At 40.3% G+C, this 18613-nt stretch overlaps 1 protein-coding gene across 1 annotated transcript in view; it reads left to right on the top strand.

The window, feature by feature from the left end:
- HGF (hepatocyte growth factor) overlaps positions 1-18613 on the top strand; it is an 85159-nt gene that overhangs the window by 7362 nt on the left and 59184 nt on the right. Inside the window, exons 2-4 of the mRNA XM_014521299.2 lie at positions 7874-8039; positions 13624-13736; positions 15331-15445. Coding sequence (XP_014376785.1) covers positions 7927-8039; positions 13624-13736; positions 15331-15445 — 341 coding nt within the window. The 5' untranslated portion in view covers positions 7874-7926. The remainder of the gene's footprint in view (positions 1-7873; positions 8040-13623; positions 13737-15330; positions 15446-18613) is intronic.

The following is an 18613-nucleotide window of genomic DNA, read 5'->3' as shown; positions in this document are numbered from 1 at the left end:
ATCTAACCTCCTCTTGAAGACCCCCAGGGTAGGGGAGAGCACCACCTCCCTTGGGAGCCCGTTCCAGACCCTGGCCACTCTAACTGTGAAGAAGTTCTTCCTAATGTCCAATCTAAATCTGCTCTCTGCTAGCTTGTGGCCATTATTTCTTGTAACCCCCGGGGGCGCCTTGGTGAATAAAACCTTACCAATTCCCTTCTGTGCCCCCGTGATGAACTTATAGGCAGATAGATGAAATTAGGACAGAATAGAAATGTTTACTTTTTCAAGATTGATTCTACCCATTTCTTACAGGTTTTTCTGTCTTTTTTTTGGCAAAACATTTGGAAATTAAAGTAATCCCAGTGACTTTATTGTCTTTAAACAATATACTGGAGGAGCATTTAACTATATTATGTTAGGGATGAACCTCTATACAGACTCCTTGTGTGGGATTTTTTTTTGCTGACTTCATCCATCCAATTGTCTCCACTTTTCTTGGGTCCAGTCAAACTTCTTTGTCACTGAATTTGTGTCCTACAGAAATAACCTCTCTGAACCCAATTTTGCATTCATTTCTGTTTGTTTTACTGTTCTTTTTCTTTGGCACATTATAGAATTTTATGTGATTGCTCATTGTGTTAATAATTCCCCCCAAAACAGCAGTCATTAGCAATTACTTTCATCCCATCCAGATACTGAAAGACCCCGGGACATCTTTAGTGCTGGAACAATTCTAAAGGGAATCCACTTAAAAATATGTGCTAGAAGAGGAGTTGAATGTGCTGAGTATTGCACTTTTTCTGTTGAGCCTGGTTTGCTGAGACTTGGTCCAAGACTGAAAATAAATAATCATTTTGTGGTGCAGAAATGACCTACTTAACATTTCTCAAGATGTAGTAACATTTTGTTGACCTTATTAAAAATGTTTGGACTTGCACATAGATTGAACTTGTTTTTATTCATTAATGTGCTTATAGCTAACTAAAACAGTTCAGTTCTTTCAGTAACAACCGATTTTGCCATCTGGTCAAGTTTGGCTTTTTCTTTACATGGGATGTATATTTATGGCAATACTCTGTATGATTCCTTAGTAGATTCTCTTCCATTGAATGTATCCTTAAATTCCTGAGAATATTTTTGCATCCTGTTTTGTAGACAAGTTATGCACCTGTTTGCATTTGCAGACTGCTCTTCAGCCCAAGTGTACATGGTACTCTTGTTGTATTATTTCATACTCTGCTGACAGATCTCTTCTTTTATATTGAGATGTCACTGTGGTTTTGCCACATGAGATCATTTTGTGCACATTCAGTTTTTTTTCAGCATGGTGGACATTGCATACACCTGCTGTAAAAACACATCACTCGACTCCAACATCTATTTTGAAATCTATTTTGTTCATTTATTTCCTTGCCAGGAATTAGTCTTTTGCAGACTTACTTTGTAAATATTATTGAGACAAAGTCTGTTTTTATATCATCACTATTAGGGCTTCTCCTTCAGTTGTATATATATCAACCTGTTTTTTGGGATTTTTTGCTGTTTGTCCTGAGCATAGGATTCTCCTGTTGGACACTTTTGCATTATGCTGTAATTGTTTCCACTTTTTATTGCAAACATGTATATGCTTTTGTGGTACTTGCCTTTATATGGCAGTGGACTTGCTTTAATTAGAAGCACTTTGGGTCTTCCTTGCTTCATTCCTAGTATGTTTGGGAAACAAAGTTTACATTAGCCTAGCTCTTAAAAACTGCTTTTTGAAGCTGAGCCAGTTTCTTATTTTAATCTTTTGACCTGCTTACCATACACAAAGCAGTCTCTAATTAGTCTGCCTGTTAACCAACCAAAGCTTATATAACATCATTTTAATATGAACATATAGTAAAATACAGTGGTCTTACCTGGAAATTTATATTCTTGTATGGATCAAAATATTCTTGAACTTTTTAAAAATAACTGTCTCACAATCAATTCCTCCATTTCTTTAATAGATTCCCATGCAACCTAAAGAATTGAGGTGGTTACATTTTCTCCCTTGTTACCATCCCTTTTGTGATGCGGTAGTTCTAGCATGCAACTGTTTTTTCAAGCAACAGAACAGCCTCCCTGCACCTAACTATGCCAAACAATTATTTGATGTTGAGATCATGCAAGAAAGAGGATCTACCCATCTTTTGTTTAGTAACCTGAACAAGGACTCAGTTCTCATTGGGAGACTTTAATTATTAGGACATCTGCTGGGAGGGAAACACAACAGTGTACAAGATGTCTAGCAAATTTATGGAGTGCGTTGGGAATAATTTTTTGATACAATGGAAGAGAAACCAACAAGGGGGGAAGCTCTTCTTGATTTACTGCTCACAAATGGGGGAGGAATTGGTTGTGAATGTGGAAGGTAACTTGGGTGACTGTGAAATGATGAAGTTCAAGATCCTAAGGGGAAGAAGTAAGGAGGACATCAGAATAAGGGAAAAAATAAAAACGCACATTTGATGAACACTTCTAGGTTACTGCGCAGTACATGTGCACATGTAGACGTGCTTCGTGGACTTCATAAAAGCAAACTTTAATAAATGTAGAGACCTGGTGGGCAGGATCTCTTGGGAGGCATATTTGAAGGGAAAAGGATTCCAAGATAGATGCCTGCATGTTAAGGAGGCTTTCTTAAAGGTGATCTCTTAAGGTTCCATTGTCTACTCATGAGATGGAAAAAATGAGAAGTGCAATAAGACACCAGCCTGGGTATCCAGCAGTCTCTTCAAGGAGTTGAAACTAAAAAAAAGAATCCTATAGAAAATGGAAACTTGGTCATAGTACCACAGATTAGCATAGGAGTATTGCAGGGAGAAAATTAGGAAAGCCAAGCTACAATTTAAGATGCAGCTGGCAAAGGACATAAAAAGTAATAAATAAAAAGGGATTTTACCGGTATGTAAAAAAATAAAGAGGAAACCAGTTTTGGACCTATAGATTCCACAGGTCCATTACAGTCTGTGGAAGGCAATCTAGTCACAGATGATGGAGAAAAGCTGATGAATTTTCTGCCTTTTTTACTTTGGTTTTAATAAATAAGGGCAGCTGCCAGATGACAAGCTCAGTTGGCAGCAGAGATAGGGAAGGAAACAAACAGCCTGGAATAGTGGCAGACCAGGTTAGGGATTACTTAGAGAAACTAGATGCTTTCAAGAACAGCTTGATGGGATGCACTCTAGGATAGTGAAGGAGCTGACTTAGGTAATTTCAGAGACATTGGGAGTTCAAAGATGTGCCCTGGGAATCGGTGGGAGGGGAGGGGGGCACTGTAATTAGAGTGGCTCTGAGAGCTACCTTAAATAAAGCAGAGTGTCACTTGTATCAGTGTGTCCATGCTGAAAAATGGTGGTGGGGGCTCTTTAACTAAAGCTCGTCAAATAAGATACACATGACGCTGGAGTCTTCTGGAGTGCAGTAATTACCACACTCGATTAATCGAGTGTGCTCTGATGCTCTGTAATACAGCACATCTGAGCAGCCTCCCTGCATGTATATAGCTGCCCATTGGGTCTACTTTTTGAAAACTCTTGGAGGTTGGGTGAGGTCCTGGAGAATTGGGTAAGGGCAAACATAGTGCCCATCTTTTAGAATGGGAGGGAAGAGGATCTGGGGAACTATAGACTAGTCAGCCTGACCTTGATACTGGAAAGATCGTAGAGTCTGGTTCTAAAGAAAACACCTAGAGGAGAACAAGGTGCTCAGGAACAGTCAGCATGGATTCACCAAGAACCAATCATACTTGAATAATCTGATTTCCTTCTCTGATAAAATCACAGGCTCTGTGGATAGGGGGAGAGCAGTGGACATGGTCCATCCTAGACTTCAGCAAGGCTTTTGAGACAGAAAGTATTAGGGTTATTTAGCTTGGAGAACAGAAGATAATTCATCCCTTTTTGAGAGGATAACAGTCTTCGAATACCTGAAGGAAAATTTACAGAACGGTGGAGATGGGCTTTTCTCTGTGACTGTAGGACTAGGAGCATGACCTCATGCTACATCAGGGGAAATTTAGGCTAGAGGTTAGGAAGAACTTCCTGAGTATGAGAGTGATCAGACATTGCAATAAGCTACTTAGAAAACCTCTGTGCTTGGAAACTTTCAAAAGTAAGTTAGACAAACACGGACAGTTTGGTCAAGGATGGTTTAGTCGGGCAAGATCCTGCCTTGAATAGTGGGGGGCTGGACTAGATGATCTTGTGAGGTCCCTTCCAGCCCTACTTTCCTATTATCTTGTGAACTCTATGTTTAGGGCACCTGGCTAAGAAGGGGATGGGGTAAACAGTGGGTGAATCCTCCGCCTACCACCCTTAATTTGTGGACTTAATTCTGATGTTTGTCAGTTAGATGTACTGGTTTGGGTCCAAAAGTTTCAGTTAAATATCTCTTTTCTTACACAGCTAAATCCCAATGTGATAGAAATCCATAAAGCTGCTCTCACTAGATCTCAGTGCATCTCACTGGATGGAGTGAAAGGTGCTTGGTCAAGTAATAGCAAAAATGTACATGTTTTAGAGGTGTAAATGTAACAGGGCCTTAGTATAGACAATGTAAGTAGTGTAACTGGTAGGGGTAAACCTTAGACACCTCTGCCCTTGCTGATTATCTTGATCACCTGCATAAAAATAAAACGCACTACTCTTACATTGAGGTTTCCTTGTCTATGCTCAGATAGTTCACATGAAATAGCCATCTCTCTGAACAATATTACTGATAAAAAATAAAAAAATACCAAAATAAAGTACATACCTATTTTACTTCAAACACCTAAATCACTTATACAGGATTTTTTTTAAACTGCATTTTTGGTCCTTATGCACAGTTGGGGATTGTATTTGGCCCCAGGGCCAACGGTTTAGTGGACAGCACACTTACCCAAGGAGCAGGAGGTAAAAGTTTTAGGGTGTCTTTATTTCTAGGAGGTTTGAACCAGCATCTCCTGTTTCCTAGCAAAGTGCTTTTAGCCACCAGGCCACAGCTAGGCACTTCCCAGGTCATTTTCCCATTGAAGCAGTTGGAGATATTAAATATTCACTTAATATTAATGAATGTGAAATATTAATATTAATATTAAATAATCACTTAATTTTAATATAAAATTCAGTGGACAAACAGCACTGGAAAAGTTACTGCCTAATTGTGATGGCTATAACACAAGCCCCTTCCTTTCTAGGACAGCATCCATCTCATGGGGTGTGCACTCTCTAGCTTGCTCTCCTTTCTTAGGCAAAAATCATTCTTCAAAAGTCATTCTTCAATTAATGAGGCTTCATAAATTAAGTACCTGTCAGGTAACCATACATTTTGTTATGCACATACTGATGATAGCCCATTGCCCAATGGGTGTTAATGTATCAGAGAACATATACTTTATTTAAAGGTTACTAAACAAATCCATATTGTTATTAAAAAAAACAAAGTTCATGCTTTCATTCAGTTCTTTCTGCTTTATTTTTTATTGCTAGAAATATAAAATTAATCTCTCTGTGAGTGTTTTTTGCTTCTCATGGTGTTAAAGCAAGGCTGAATTTGGCCCTTTCTTTTAGATCAGGGCCAGAGAATGCAGTTATTTCAGAGCTAAAGTAAATCATGTAGTGATAAACTGCTAAATGCAAGATCAAACCTGTAATCTGTAGACTCATGTTCATAACAAGAAATAAATAATATAAAATAAAATAAAAGCACAACTGTGCTTTTTGCGTTTTAGCTAAACTGAACTTCTTGCCTTTTTTTTATATCAGGACCTTGCATACTAGCTAGTGCCATGTTAAGAACCCATTATCATATGGATTTATGATAATGATACTTATTGGTAAATAGGAAATGTTATGAGCAGAAACTGGAAATAAATACTTTGATATTATTAGATGGATTCTCACCTCCATTTGACACAGAGATCTTGGCTCTGACTCCAGAGAAATAATTCAGCAATAATAAAGAAATCTTGTAAAATAAAAGCCAAACTTTTGATACTAAGGCTGGTTTTGCTATAGTAGCTATGGCGCAGAAGACTGAAATTTCTGCAGTGCATTGGCTCTACCATGGGTACTGAAGAAAAGGCAACTTCATTTATGCCGGCTAGTGGTACTCAGTAAAGGGAGAATGGTTGCCAGTGATGGGCTGCTAATATTTAAACAAAGTGCTCCCCATAAAACTTCTCCTTTATCTTGTAATTTACTCTGTCATATGAACCCAAGAGCTACCAAAAGGGGAACTAAGGAATCTGTGAAAATAATCCATTTTTAAGTAAAAGCATGTTCACGTAACAGTAACCAAGAATTGAAGGAAACCTATGCTTGCATGGGAATGGTTAAAATTGTGCCTGAAAAAATAAACTGCTACATAGCATTGTTTTGCTTGAGCAAGTCAAGATGGAGGGAAGAGGTAAAGACTTTTATAGGAATGAGCTGTGGAGGAGAGATTCTCTCCCTTGGATTTTTTTTTTTTTTACAGCTGAAACTTGGTGCAGTCTGATCTAAACCAAGGAATATCAGTTGTTTTATAAGTTTGCTTGAGCATTTGTAGGATAAGCTGTTTCTAGGAAGGGTGATTTAGCAGTATGTAGTGAAAGTGTGAATTTGTCATGCCCTTCCTCAAAACAAGGATGGCATTCTAACAAAGGGGACACTGGGAGCTGTCTCAACGCTTCACTCGTCATATAGTTGGTATTAGTTTTTTTCTGAAACTTAGGGCCACAAATATCGCTGCCCTGTATCTTGTGCAGTCATTTAGAACGGTGCACAGTGAACGTTAATGCAACCATTCTAATGTGGTAGCACAGTGACCTTGCATCAATTATTTACAGAGTAATGGAGAATTGGGCCTTTTGTATTTTTACAGTTATAGGCTCCAATGAACCTCTTTTGTTTCCTAACTGAATATCTTTGTCTAGCCATTACTGAAGAGTCTACAGAAGAAACAAATTATGAAAGGAGAAATAGGAAAAAAAAATCATTAAAGGCATGATGACGCGATCAGATTCTAACAGTGACAAGTTTCTCGTACCGGCTCTTGCCTAGTTTGCTGAGCAGGGTCTTTCACTGGGAATGTTTCAGTGAAATGATTCTTCATCATGAAACACAAATTTCTCATTAAAGAAATTTCTCCCAGCTACCTAGCAGTTTTGATGAAGCTGGAAGGTTTTGTGAGAGAGATTACTCAGGTTGAGTATTGGGTTGTTTTTCTTCTTTTTCTTTCCAGCACAAGGTGGAGAAGCAGTCTGTTTTCAACTCCGGCCTTGTTTAGCCAATAGCCTAATCATAGAAGCACATACCTGTACCAGAAAATATCCAAATTAAGCACTTTCTTTGCCTTTCTTTTGTTGTTTTTTTTTTCATGTCAAGGTAATTAGTAGTATCTCAATTTCATATTTTTTTTTGGAAAAAGGAATTTTTTTGAATTCTTGAATGGTCTCAGATGGCATCCTGCTTTAGTTTTATGCACTAACTTAGCTACAGTGGGCTCTTTTTATTGTAAAAAGTCCCTGTGTCTGAAAAAACATGGAGATCGGCGACCAAAAGCAATGATATTAGACCTTGGGTCTCATTTTTACATTTCCTTCTGTGCTGTAGGTACTGATATGCATTTAGTTCCTGAAGAAGTTTTTGTATATCTAATGCTGGGGTTCTCAGACAATGGTACGCATGGCCCTGGGGGTACGCAAGACATCGCTGGGGGGTATGCAGGAGAAATTGTGTAACAGCAGATTTAATTTTCATTATAATCATAATTGGTATCGAAGGGGTTAAATATAAAATGTATGCTGGTATGGGTACACAAGAAAAAGTTAGGGAACCTTCCTTTACTGCTCTCCTTCAGGTCTTTTGTTTTCTTTTTTTTTTCATGTTGGATTTTTCTACAGAGGGCAAAGGGAGAAGGAGAAATCCTCTTCATGACTTCAGAAAGACAGGAGAGATGATGCTAATTAAAGTAGACAACTCACTGGAGGTAAAAACCAAGCTGTTAAACACCACGGAGCAATGTGCCAAGAGATGCAGCAGAAATAAAGGCCTTTCTTTCACTTGCAAGTAAGTTATTCCATCTCTATTATTTTCATTTCTGTAATGAAGTGACTTATATAATACCTGACAGCCAAACCTATAATTTAAATTGACATCAGTGGAACTGCTAGTCTGTATTATGGACAATACATAGCCTAAAATTCGCATTTTTGACAGCTATGATCCTGCTGTACCTGTCCAAAGAGTCTCATTTCTTTATGATATCTGAATTTGAGATTGAAGGGCATGTTCTGAAACTTTTATTGGTGCAATGTCTAATTTTTTTCCTCCCTAGGTTTTAAGAAATGTATTCAAATTCGGAAGTTGCTTTACTTTATTTTACATTATTTTGTCAGTGAACATGTCTTGAGTTTTCCAATTTGACTGAGGATGTGTTCTGTAACTAATGGTTATTGTCATGTATTACTGCTATAATACTGCATCTCATTTCAGACCACATTGTGCCTTCATCCTTTGCACAATATTCCTATTGAATCACTGACAATTATACACAAGCAGCATGCATACCTGTATGGTTGAAGGTCATTGGCATGTCCTTAATATCTCCGCTACAATGGAATCAGATATTATGGGCTGCACAATAATTGAAGTATACTTAATTGTTGCATGATGGCTTTTGTCTGTACTAATACATCATGCTGTTGATTGCTTTCCTTTCTTGGACTTGCTCTCTAGTTGCCTTTGGAACAAAACACTATTATTAATTTTCCCTCTGTCATGTGTTAATCTGTGGCTCCAGCAACAACTAGAAAAAATCAACTGGGGAATGACTGGCTTGGTTGCAGTACTGTAGAGAAGGACCTGGGAGTTATGGTGGCTGAATATGAGACAAGAGTGTGCTCTTGTTGCAAAAAAAAAAAAAAAGCCCAAAGCATCCTGGGTTGTATTAAAAGGAATGTCACTTGCAAATTGAGGAAGTGATTCTTCCTCTCTCTTCAGCAACCACTGTTGAGGCCTCACCTGGAATAATACATGTTGTTTTAGGCCCCACACTTCCAGAAAGATGTGGACCATTTGGAAAGAGTTCAGTACAGGGCAACCACAATAATAAGAGGCCTTAGAGGCAAAACTTATGATAAAAGGCTGAAAGTACTAGTTGTTCAGCCTGGAGAAGAGAAGACCAAAGTGGGATTGGATAGCAGTCTTTAAATACCTGAAGTGTGATTATGGAGAGGATGACGATGGGCTTTTCTGTGTGGCCATAAGGGACAGGATTAGCGCTAATGGCCTCAAGCTGCTGCAGGGGTTATTTAGGCTGGAAGGAAGTTCAGAAGGAACTTTCTGGCTATGAAGGTGGGCAAACATTGGAACAGGTTACCTGGAGAAGTTGTCGCAGCTTGAGCAGGTCAAGAATTTCCATGCTTGAAAACTTTCAAAAGCAGGTTAGACAGAGACTTTACAGGGATAGTTTAGTCAGGGATGAACCTTCTTTCAGCAGCAGGCTTGACTAGATTACCTTGGGAGGTCCCTTCCAGCTCTATTTTTCTATGATCCTATCTAATAGGAAGAGATGCCTTGTTCACTGCAGGATGCTGACCTGGCTGTCGTTCTGATCCTCAAGTTAGTGTGAGTTTTGCCTGATTACAAATAGGAACAAGTCTGAGGCTGTTCCTTGCAGAGTAGATACTCATATGTATTATGATCCTTCTTTTATTGAAGTCATGGACTTCATTGGTCCATAGGATTACTGAGTCTGCCTTCTACCTCGAGTACTTGTTTGCATCTGTGAACAATGGGGTGCAGGCCAGATATGAAATGTTTTCAGGTTAGAATGTTAAATAGCTTTTTTTTCTATCTGTGTCTGACACTATTCACATAGTGTGACCAATCAGAAGCCTAATCCTGTTCCCAATGAAGTCAAAACAATAGCTCTCATAGACTTTGGTAGGAACTGGAATGGGTTGTACATAAATTTCAACACAACGCATAATCTTCTCCATTGAACTCAACTGGAGGAGTGAAAAAGTGGGGCACATCATAAAATTACTTAGGTTTCTCAATAAAAAAGAAAAAATTTGAGCACTGTCAGACATTTAGCAACGCTAAATACTGGGCTGTGCGAAACAGCACCGTTCCACTTCAACTTCCATTTTGTCGTTTCAATGGAACAGTGTTTTGTTTGGAGTTTCATTTCATTTCAAAGTACTCTTGCATTTTCATTTCATCAAAACTTTTTCGCTGTTTAGATGATGTTTTGACGTTTCACCCATAGGCACCAATCTTCTCAGTGCTGGGTATGGGCTGTGCCCAGCGCCGGTCCCAGGCAGCACGAGCAGTCTTGTGTGATCCGGCAGGCAGATTGGGGGCCCGCACCCCTGGGAGGGTTGTGGGGCTCTGCCAGATTCCTCCCTGGAGTGCGGGGGGCCCCTGATCTGCCTGCCAGATCACAAGAGACTGCTGCTGCCACCTGAGACCGGTGCTGGGCACAGCCCTCAACCAGCACCAGGAAGATTGGTGTTGCTGCTGGCACCAGCCGGCAGCAACAACATGCTGTCATCTGGCATGCAGATCCAGGGGCTGCATCCCCTTGGGAGGGGTGGGGGCTGTGCCAGAATCCTCCCGGGGGCTGCAGCCCTCCGGCTGTGCATGGAATGACAGGAGGCTGCTACCACCAGCTGGGACCAGTGCTGAAGCCAAGCCTGGCTTTGAAACTTGAAACGTTTTGAAACTTTCGAAATGTTTTGAGTGCCCTTGTTTCATTTCAAAGCTGTTTCGAAGGCTTTTGTTTCATTTTGATTTCACTGTTTTGAGCTCAAAATGCATCGAAACAGCTTCGAAACGAAAATTTCGCACAGCCCGAATACATTCCAGTGTTTGCTCAGGAGAATTGCTTCAAGTCTTTGCTAATTGTGGCTACTCTGCCTGTGTCAAGCATTCTGAAAATTAGGTTAATACATATATCTTAATCCAGTAACAATTTATTGTAAATGATAATATAGACATTCTCATATTTTGTCATTACTTTCTGAAATGTGATGAAATTCTTATCGTAACTGAGGTTGGAGCATTTGTTAAAGAGAAAATCATTGCCCTTATACATAGCCTGAGTAAAAGACTGTACTGAAAAACTATGCAGGGAATAAGAGGAATCCTGTGCCCAGTTTTCCGAATACTAAAACACTTGCAGCAGGCCTCGCTACTGATGCGCTTCTGTTTCATGGGTGAAAAACTAACTGAGAACTACATAAGATTAGGTCCATATGCTCTATATTAACATTTTCCTAGGCCGCCACCAAACTCTGTGATGATGGGGAGAAATGACTGTGATTGACCGAAGCTTCAGAGAGATGCTGCACAAACCTCCTATGCAGCATCACAGGACAGATTCCAGGTATTTAGGACCCTTCATTAGTTTGGGTCCTAAGTGACTACAGCTACTACATGCATATTTTATTTTATAGAAAAAAATATTTGAAAATTTTAGGAAAAATATATAAACACCCTTTTAAAAAGAGTTGGTGCTTGACAGTGTAATCATTCCCTTTTAGGGTAGGGAGCCCAATCCTTAGCATTGGACTAGTGTATGGCAACTAGGAAGTTTAACTATTTGCAAACATAGCCTACTTTTAGTTTTCAATCTCCAAGCTGAGCAAAGTGAAATAAATTAATACATAGCATTAAATAACATTGTAGATAGATTATTATTATTATCCTCACCCTACCCCCTTGTGACATTTTACATGTATATAGCACTCCTGCTGGTTTTCTGATACAATCACAGAAGTTGAGGGAGTGCACATTTTTAACAAAGATGCCATTCTCTCAGTCACTCATGTTCATAAGATTAGACTTAGTTTATTCAGGGTAGACTTAATTCTCTCTCTGGAATGATGCATATGATAAGATGCAAAAGTTGGAAAGCTTGCTCATTTCTCTGTTACTTTGTAACCCTTTGAGGCGTGGACTGCCTATTTCACGTATGTGCTACAACTAGAACCCTTCTGTCCCTGATCAAGAGCTATAGGGACCACAGATAATGACAACAGGGGATTGCTTGATCAACAGTGTCAAAAGTAGCAAAAAGGTCAAGAATTTGTTTACATATATAAACTTTGGGCGTGTGAAGGCCCTGGGGATGGGTTCAGGAAAAGATTGTTAGAAACCTTTGTGTGGAGAGAGCGGAAGATGAATTGGAAGGAATCCAAGAAGGAGCTAGAGGAGAGGAACTCAAGGAAAAGGTTGTACATGATGTATTTATTAGTTTAAGGAAGGGGAATAGAAATGTAGAATGCATTTGGAGACTTAGGTTAGGCAGTAGTAGTTTTTGGGTTGATAGCTCTTATTTTGAGAAGAATTATTCAGAAGAGAGTAGAAGGCTGAGGAAGGAGCAGAGGGAGATAGACTAGCCCCGTGGGGAGGGCTCCTGTCCAAAAAACAGGTAGGAAGGCTAGATATAAAGAAGAAAAGAAACCCTCTTTACCTTGTCCCATATTACCAGAAGTAAAGTTATTTAAGAAATACAAGAAGTAAGGAGTTGCATTACGTGCTCTAATGTTTTTGCTCCTTAAAAACTCAGCAAGATATTTCACAGGGTGGGGAATGGGAAAGAAGGGATTTTAGGAAAGAATGAAAGATGCACATTTCTATACCATAACTATGACTGGAAAAATCAGTGAAACTGGGAATCAATAAAACTGGAGAAACAGTATAATTGTCCAGGAATATGGCAGAGAGGAATAAGAAATGAAGAAACTGATAGTGACAAAAGGCACAAATTGAGCATCAAAATCATGAAGCATTTTAATTAATTCAGAACTTCATTTTTCAGTAAATCAAACTTTCACCCAACATATTTCACTCTGCCCTAAAAAACAGGCATGATTAGAGTATAGGGAACAATAACAGAGGTAAAGATAGGAGGAAAACGCACGATCACAAACCAAAACGATTAACAGTAATACTCCTGACTGCTTTCAGGTTGTTCTGTTACATTGGACAAGTCTGAAGCCCTTTGTGCTTCTGTTTGTCTCTAGGGGGATGAAGTATTTACTTACCTCAAAAGAGGTGTTGAGAGTCTTGTCTAGTATTATAATATTTTGCCTTAGGAACTTGGGATGGAGTACTTCACAGAAGTGCAACATGTACTTTTTTTCAAGTAAAATTGTCATATTCATCTCTAGTGTAAGTCTGCTGATGTCAATTGGATTGCATCTACTCGCATGACACACGTATTTTGCCCACAGAGTTTGTTTAATTTGGTGTATCCTCTTCTTTATTTCTAGAAAGAAATATTGCAGAGGGATATTTGGATCACTAGGAAGCATCTTCAGAAAGCACTTGTCCACAGGGGCTTCAAATGCTGCCTTAACCATATTTTTTCACTTTTAAAATAGGGATCTTATAGCAACAAGTGAAATTTGAGATTTCTGCAAGCAACAGAACTGGTGTTTAATGCTATGACCATATCAACTTATTTTCTTTGTTTCTTTGTGCTTTTTAGTATAATTGTGGATTTAAATATCCAACTGGGTGCTTCCGTGATTTTTCCCAGTAATAATAAGTTTGTTGTCATAGCATATTCCCTAGCATGCGGTGTCCAGCATTACTGTAACTGATACAGGATTTTTTCTCATTGAGATTTTCTTTTCAGGACCTTTGCCTATGACAGAGTTATGAAACGATGCCATTGGTTGTCCTTCAATAGTTTGACAAATGGAGTGAGAAAGAAGCAAGACCATGCATTTGATCTGTATGAAAAGAAAGGTAACTGACTTATTCCCTAAAGGGCTGTGGAGGGGGAAGAAGGAAAGGCAGCTGGAGATAGCAAGCGGCCTTTATGACTGTGTGCCCTGCTTGAGGAAAAGGTAGTTTGTAAATTCCAGGACTTGATTTGTTGTATCTTAGAATTCATATTTATACACTATACTATACATTTATGTATATAGTTTATCTTTGCATAGCATTGGACTGTATTTTTAAGTATGCTATTTTTGTGATCTGTGGTATTTGCTTACTACAGGGATATCAAAAGTACAGCCTGTGGGACATAGGTGGGTTATCCATGACTCAACCTTCATTGGTGGGGGACTGTCCCACAGCTATAAGCAAATGCCCTGGTAAGAACTGGGGCACTGGAGCCCCAACAGCACCAGAAGAAGAAGCCCAGTACCATGGCTTGTTTCCGTGGTGGCAGCCAAGCACTTGAGTGAGAGTTGTGGTTCTGGAAGGAACCCAGCATCATAGCTTGTTCTTGTGGCAGTAGCCAAGTGACTGGGATGCTGGGCCTCTTCCCCAAATACAGCTGTGTGCAGCTGGTAATTCTGTTGTGGTGGAAAGGGAGGGGGGAGGGAAGGGGAGGGGAAGCCACATTAAGACCCCTCAGAGCTTTCACCAGCAGTGCTTGTATTGAATCCTGGGGATCAAATGCGAGGACCACCGAGTCAGCATGAGTATCCTCCATGAAGCTGCATCCACCAGCATCGAAGCCTTGCTATTGAGAAATCAACTCTGATGGATGGGCCACTGCATCCAGATGTCTGAGAACCACCTCCCTCACCAGATTCTCTTCTCTCAGCTCTCCTTTGGCCAATGCTCAAAGTGTGACCAAAGGAAACAGTACAAAGACACGCTCAAGCACAGGGGCTTTGACACCAATGGCTGGGAGGAGCAAGCTGCTGACCATTCAGCATGGTGTCACCTGGTCCACCAAGGTGCGTGCTACTTCAAGGCCCAACGACTTGATACTGAGTCAGAACAGCGGCAGTGGAGGAAGGAGAAGGAGACCAACCTGGGGCTATGAATCCCACTCCCCCACGCAACAGTGTGCCCCCATTGCCAAAGAATGTGTGCATCCAGACTTGGGATCCTCAGTCACCTGAGGACCCATCAAGCCTGACAGACGTCATTCTCAACTTCTAGGGACTGCCTCTGCCATCATGCTGTGCTGCGGCTGTGCACATGCCTGGGCCATTGGCAAAATTATTGGCCACGTCGGGCCAATTTCCGATATTGACAATTTTCTTTATATCGGTGCTGATCTGATATCAGACTGGTGTATCAGTGCACGTCTAGTTATTACCATTACACTTTGGGCTGCTCCTATTTGAGTCACTGCTGTGAGTCATGGTTGAGTGTTCTGCACTGGTCATTTTATAACTGAAACATTTAAATTACTTTTTTCAGTAACTTTTAGATTATGTTTATATTAAAATATTTTGATTTGTTGTGGCAAATTGAAGAATAACAGTGTAGGCAACAAAAATACTTTTAATTTGAAAAAAATATTTTTTGACACTCTAATGTTAAGTAAACAAACTTTGACTAAGAGTCTTAATTCTTGTCTGCTTTCTTTCAACAGACTATGTTAGAAATTGTATAATTGGAAAAGGGGCAAATTACAAGGGAACAATATCTATTACAAGAAGTGGCATCCAGTGTCAGATGTGGAATTCTATGATCCCCCATGAGCACAGGTAAGAATAATTTGAACCTAAGGAGATTTGGCTTTCTTGGAGCCATGTCCTGCTGATATTCTGTACTTTAAAATGAAAAATATGCAGTATAAAAGTGGATAGATCCAACTTTTCTCTTATACTGGCAGTTTAGTTTCTTTTAAGAGCAATGACAGTGGTAACCAGTCAGAAGAGGTACACCTTATAGACTAACTGAATCAGAGTTGCAAAAGCTTTTATGAGCCCCAGCCCACTTCATAAAATGCAATGAAAGGACATGCAGAGAACAGACTGTAAAACAGAAATATTTATTTAAGTGCAATAACAGGGAAAGCAGGGAAGAGAAGGGAGTGGCCAGTGCTGAGAGAGGCAGATGGGGCTGGAGAGAACAATAAGGCACTAAACCCGTAAGGACAAAAAATTGAACATGAATCCATGATGGTAACTAGTAACTATGTATCCTTTATAAAGCATACAATTATTTATTTATGTAGACAAAATTGTTAAAACAATCAAGTTGTATGTACGAAAACCTACCTCTCTCTAAAGCTTACTGTTCCAAGGATTTGGGGAAGACCTAACCTTTTCATATTTCCATGAAAGAGCTCTTTTTCTTAAACAAAACAAAAAAAAAATGTACCTCTCTCCATGAAGGCTGTAGATGAAATGATCCGTGAAATATCCATTCTAGATGTTAGCAAACTTAGTGTTAAAGATGCAAAAGCCAGATTCCTTTCATTTACACCTTGGACAGATCATTAATGACCTCCAACCTCTTCTGGAAGAAGATGACCATTTCAAGGTAGCCATGTGGAACAAACCTGTCTTCATTTACAGACAGCCTAGCAGCCTCAAATGGCATCTCTTAACAGCAACATACCTAACTCCTATTTTGACTGCAGCGCCAGGCCTTCCAGCTGTCCCCCACATTGATACAGACCACATCATCACTGGACCAAATAATATGGATTATAACATCTGAGGTTTCCCCATTGTTCGACCAACATCATATATGCCATCACCTGCTTATAGAGCCCTTCTGCAGTCTATGTTAGACAGGTGGGGCAGTCCCTACATGAAAAATGAAGGGAAGCCAATTTGACATCAATTTCAGAAGACAAACAAGCCTGTGGAAGAATACTTTAATCTTCCTGGATGTTCTGTTGCTGACCTCAGAATAGCTGTTCTTAAAAGTAGAAATTAAAGATGACTTGAATATGAAATTGTGGAACAAGAAATAACCTCCAGAGGGTGTGTCTACAAGTGCATTTACACCGGCTTAAATTTACGGTGCAGTAAGTTACTGCACAGTAAATGGGAATAGGCTGGAGTCTAGATATGCAGGCGTTAAAACGCATTAGCACTGTGTGTGGACTGACTTGGGACTAAGTTAGTCCCAAGTCCATCCACATGCAGTATTACTATGCAGTAAGGTGTCTACATGTGTGTTACTGCACAATAACTAATGAGGCATAAATTTGATACCTGCATGATGCAAATTTATGCTTAAGTCAGTGTAAGTCACCATATTTACTGCACACTATGGGCGTGCATATGTAGACGTGCACCCGTACTGCGCAGTAATTTAGGTTACAGCACAGGTAATGTGCACGTGTAGACATGCCCAGAATATATGTGTTATCCCTTTACCTAGATTAACTTTTTTGAGCCTTATGTCCTTATGGGTTTTTTACTTCTTTGCTTGTCTCTGCACTCACCTCTCTCCCCTCCTTTCTTTCCTTCCCTGTCTCTTTATTCAAATCATTCTGTCTGTTTGCTAGCCTGTTCTGCATAGGTCTTTTCACAGCATCTGATAAAGTGAGCTATTGTTCACAAAAGTGTATGCATGTCTGATTCAGTTAGTCTATAAGGTGCATCTCTACTTTGCATTTTGACTCATGCCAGTGTTACTCTAGATTTATAGTGGGTAGCAAGTGAGAGCATAATTTGACCCTTAACAATGATGTGTGGTGTAAAATTCCTCACAGCCATCTTTTTTCTCAGAGAAATGGGTCATTTAAAAATTCAGGGTGGGAGTTTGTAGGGTGTTGGTTTTGGGTCCACATTAAGCCTGGGATAGCTGGTACTTAGAAATGAGTGAGCACGTAAATGAATGGCTTCCCTCAAGGACCTGTAGGCACAGTACAGCAATGACTACACAGTAAGTGCGAGAGCTCTAGCCGTTATTTCTTGAGCCTAGGGCCAGATCCTGAAATCAACTGAGTCCACTCAGCTCTTATTGCAGCGGTGACTGGAAGACTTAGCACCTTTCAAAATCATTCTCTGATTCTTTTAGGAATGTTTTAAGACTTCTTTCTAGGAGTCAAGGACAAAATTCCCATCAACATCAGTGGAAGCAGGATCAGGCACTTCTGCCTTTGAATTGGAGATCTGTATTTGGACAGCTATGCATCAAAGATGCATAATATGAAGCTAACTTGTTTCCTCTTGCCTTGTGTGACATCTTTAATTTTTGAAAGGTTACTTAGTAAATGAGATGGTTGTGTAGTAGTTTTTGTTTCTCAGCATCACAACATGCAACTTCATCACGAGAGGTTTGAGTGAGATGGGAAGAAACAAGCAGTGGTGCGTGTGGAACCTATTAACAGTTCAAGGAAGGGAACAGTTCAGTTTTTAGCTTGGTCTTGTCACAATGTCTGGTTATCACAAAGTAGCATTTTGCAAAGAAAATCCTTCTCCCATAGTTACAGAAAGGAATGTGCACGGCTGATTTTATGAGTTGTCCTCAAAACTATTACCAACTCTGGAAAGATGTTTTGACGGGGGCGATGCATAAGGTGTGCATGCAGATGCACGTGCACCCCCTGAGCGTGGTGGTGCACCCCTCACAAAAAGGCGCTGCTGACACTGTCAGCGGTGCCTGCGGGCAGTTGCTGCTTGCCACTCCACCCCCGCCTGCTACTGACACCACTGGCGGCATCTGCAGGCAGTCAGCAATCCCTGCTGGTTGCTGATGATGCTGCTGGCAGCATCTGCGGGTGGTTGCGGATCCCTGGTCGGCGCTCGCCACACTGCCCCCACTCCGCTGCCAACAGCGCCAACGGAGTCCGCAGGAGCTCCTTGCTTACCACCACTGCTCTCCCGCCTCCACGCTCCCACCTCACCGTGCCCCCCCACCCCAGCCGCAGGCATCATATTGCTACTGTTGAGGAGTAGTATTATTATTCC

Source organism: Alligator sinensis, unplaced genomic scaffold (genome assembly GCF_000455745.1).
Source record: "Alligator sinensis unplaced genomic scaffold, ASM45574v1 scaffold481_1, whole genome shotgun sequence".
Taxonomy (NCBI): Eukaryota; Metazoa; Chordata; order Crocodylia; family Alligatoridae; genus Alligator; species Alligator sinensis.
This window is presented reverse-complemented; position numbering and strand designations above follow the sequence as displayed.